At 53.0% G+C, this 3,840-nt stretch overlaps 1 protein-coding gene across 1 annotated transcript; it reads left to right on the forward strand.

Moving 5' to 3' along the window:
- Nucleotides 1-1,827: 1,827 nt before the first annotated feature.
- GLOTRDRAFT_132506 (uncharacterized protein) lies at nt 1,828-3,131 on the forward strand (the record flags this gene model as incomplete). Its single annotated transcript, XM_007871353.1, has 5 exons — nt 1,828-1,927; nt 1,976-2,307; nt 2,582-2,647; nt 2,698-2,853; nt 2,913-3,131. The coding sequence occupies 5 exons, from the start codon at nt 1,828-1,830 to the stop codon at nt 3,129-3,131; spliced, it is 873 nt and encodes a 290-aa protein (XP_007869544.1).
- Between the last annotated feature and the right edge of the window lie 709 nt (nt 3,132-3,840).

Consider the following 3,840-nt stretch of genomic DNA (forward strand, 5'->3'; position numbering starts at 1 on the left):
CCATATACCATACGACTCTCTTGCGCTCCCACTTGCTCTTTCCAGCCCCTATAGGTCGCCTCGACGCTTCGCCACCTGACCCAAGCGGTCCCATCACTCCGTGCGACACGCCGGTCACGTGTTAATTACCTCCGGCCGTTTGCTGACTGATGCTGACCTTATGGTGACTCGTATGCGTCCGCACCTTCGGTATCTTGACGGAAACGAGGGGGAGTAAGTGCTGGAGGGTGGGCATGAGGAAGACGCCCCTCGATAGAAGTGTCCGCGGGTCCCGGAGCTAATTCAGCTAGAAGTCGCATTGGTTAAGTCACTCCGGAGCTTCGGTGCGCGGAGATAAATTGCGGAATGGGTCCGAGTACGCCTCGAGGATGTTGGGAAGTCCGGAGCTAAATAGAAAAAGTCTTTTAGAGCCCATAGAAGCCTAGAGGCGTGCGAGCGCTGTGTCGAATAAGCTCCGGGGCGCTTGTATGATGTGCTGAATCCGCGTGTTCGGGGGTCAGACGATCCTGAGGCTTATCAGCGCGCGGAAATGCGATGTTCAGTTTCTTATGCAAGGCACTGTAGGTAGCTTTACTGCGCCCCCGTGCAAACACGTACAAACATACCATATCGAGAAGAATGTCACGTGATGCCGGCAAACGCGGGCTTCCCGCCGCGCGCGTGTCCAGCCAGTTAGAGTATCTTCAAGTCTGCACTAAGAGGGTCATATGGATGGGGCAAAATAAATTTTCATTGAAATCTATATAGCTGTGATACATGTGGCTGGACAGGGTAAATATAAAAGCCAACAGTAAGGAAAGTTAATAAACCCTAAAAGCACAAATAAAAAATGTGCACAGGTAGGAATTGAACTCCAGACATCCAGCAATCAATACATCCCGCATAACCACTACACTAAAGAAGCAATAAAAATACTACACATCAAAATAATATGATGGCAATGTAATCGGCATTTACTTTATACGGCTGGGTCCAGTTATTTTTAGTGACGCGGCCGGAGGGGTCGGAGGTCACATGATATTCTTCTCGAAAAGATAATATTTGGTCGTGTTTACACAGGGGCGCAATAGCAAAGACGGTGGATGCTCCTTGATCTCGTACCACCACCATGGCACGAGAGTTCCCACGCCCCATAGGGCAAGGAGCGAGGCCAATGTGCCTCTCGTCACTCACGACACCCCTCCGAATAACTAAGAGGCTACACCACAGCCCGCCGACACCCGTATGGCACCAGCTAAAACGAAGTTGAGACCCAAGCTCGCTGTGGAATGCCGCACACCCCGAACCGAACCATACAGCATGAACCTAAGCCTACATCTGACAGAACCTGTCCCCATCCACTCCTGTACTTAGATTATAACCCTTCTAAGCCATAACCATACACCCATAATGCTCCCATCATCCAGGAAAACACCAGAAACCCCCACTTTAACCAGGAATCCTCCCTAACCCCACTTATACTGCACCTACCCACCTACCTCCCCCCTCCTCTTCGGCAATGCCCGAAGTAAACTGTACAGTACGTCAAGCCTACACCAGGCGCTGAACACCAAAAATACCCCTTCTCACCCTTTCTTGGACACCTCTTGAAACAGCCATGCCTGGTGCCCACAGCGTCAAACCTACCCAAACATCCAAATGAAGAGCGACGACCCTCGAAGCTCTATTAAAACGGCGACTCAGGAAGCCAATGAGCGCCCAGTCGCTGCCCGTCGTTCCTTGCGATGCAGCCTGGGCGGTGCCGGAGGCAGGCCCTCTGACGCCCGCTCAAACATTGGACAGCCCACAGCCCTGCAAACGGATGTCCAAGACCAACAAAATCCTCAGATGGACAACCCACTGGTGCAGGCTGCAGCGACCACCTCGCACACAGAGACTCCCCATCGTAACAACGTAGATGACACAGTTGCCCCCAGCGAAGACAATGGTATGCCTCTACCAGCCTTACCTAATGCTCCTAACACCCACACTGCAGGGCGTGCCCCCTCCCCAACCACATCCATGTTACTCCCTGCGAGCGAGGACGCTGCTTTCGCAGACTTGCAAGCCACGCCCACCCCCGTCCGGACACACAACCCCCCCACTCTCTTGATTGCTGCCCGTAGACAGGCTGGTCCTGCCGACACCGAGGATGATGACATGCCCGGACTCACCACATCCGAAGATGAAGACGATGATGAAGATATCAAGGCTCACCCCCCCGCAGAGCACTCCCGTTCAGCCAAAGCAAAAGGCAAACAACACGCACGCACCCCATCCACGATGCCGCCTCCCCACCCACCCCAGGAGTTCAATGGGACACCCAAGGTATGGCTACGTGAACCCACCAGCGACAACTCTTTTGTTTACAAACTCTGTGCTCCCCAGCCATCCCTGCCTCGAGTACCTCATACACCACCAACAATGACGTATGCGCACGCTGTACACGACAACATCAAGTCCACTGCGACCGCTCCCGCTACACGTCTCACCTCCGGCTCAGCTGCACGCCATGGCTGGCCCCTCCAACCCTGACCCAACGCCACCGGCAACGACCCCAATGGACACCACACCAGGCTGACAAGGGCGTACCCAATTGCAGCCCCAGAATACCTCCACGAGCAGCGCGCCTGGGCTCCCACCCTGCATACCCCAAGGGACCCCTCCTGTACGTCCATTGTACCACCTCTTCTAGCTCACTGTCTCACATGCACCTAGAATGCTGAGGCCCTGGCACTGTTCAATGCCTATCAGCAGGACCTCCAGGCAATGGAAGCTTACAATGTCCGCCAGCACTCACGCCCTGCAGCATCCCCACTCGACGCCTTCACACCTCCCCCCCCCCGGAAGGCTTCCCGGAGGTATATTGCCAAAGTCCTGCGGATCTATTCGCATCTGTTTTGCGCGCTCAATCCCGGACGATGTTCGACCAGCCCCAACCAACGCTCATTGTCCAACCCCACAATTGGAACGGACGTGCACTTGCTGAGCGCGGTGTTGAGGTCGTGGACCGAATTCGCGCGGCTACCGTCAAGTACTCAAGGGCTGTCTCCGATGCCCCCACCGACTCCATCCAAGTCACCGCGCTTATTGTTGCCAATGCCCAGAACCCCCGACAATCTTCTGGCTTCGTGGTGTTTCCCCTGACATGATCAATAGCATGCTCGAGCGCCGTGTAATCTCAGCCGATGCTGTAGGATTAATGTATTAGATCCCCTTTGTTATCATAAAGCCTTTTACATTAAACAGCCTTTACAATTGTCTGTAAGTGTTAGTGTCAGACAGCCCTGCTGAGCTTGAATACGACATCCCCGGCATCCCCGGCATGGAGATCCAAATCGGGATTTGATCTGAGCTGTTGCCAATAATAGGTGGGTAGCCATACCTGCAGGCCCCAGAAAAATATGGAAAAATATGGAAACACTCACAACAACATCCTGTTAGGAAGCGATGTCCTAACTAGTCGTCTTGAGATAACTGGGCCACGTGCCAACAGTTATGTCGTCACTACCTCAGTAAGCGTACTGAAAGGTAGGTCTGGCCGGGCCAATGCCAACGGTCAAGTCAAGAGTCCAGGTAATCGCTGTATTCAACAGGAGGTTGAACTAAGGAATACATGGGTTTTCCTACAGTATATATAGTAACTGGTATAGGGGTTAATACCCAAAGAAGAGAACAATTAGAAAGGACGCGTAAGCCGTCCTGTGAGAGCGTAACTTAGAGAAATGAGAAATACAAGGGCACCCATTGGTAGAAGGTGAGTCAAGGGAGATAACGTGTGAAAAGAAGATAGCGTCCATGGGAAGTTCTACTCAGAGAAAGGTACTGTCCAATAGCAATGCTCGGAATGGAAATAGAATG

The sequence above is a fragment of the Gloeophyllum trabeum genome, assembly GCF_000344685.1.
Source record: "Gloeophyllum trabeum ATCC 11539 unplaced genomic scaffold GLOTRscaffold_00013, whole genome shotgun sequence".
NCBI classification, from domain to species: Eukaryota; Fungi; Basidiomycota; class Agaricomycetes; order Gloeophyllales; family Gloeophyllaceae; genus Gloeophyllum; species Gloeophyllum trabeum.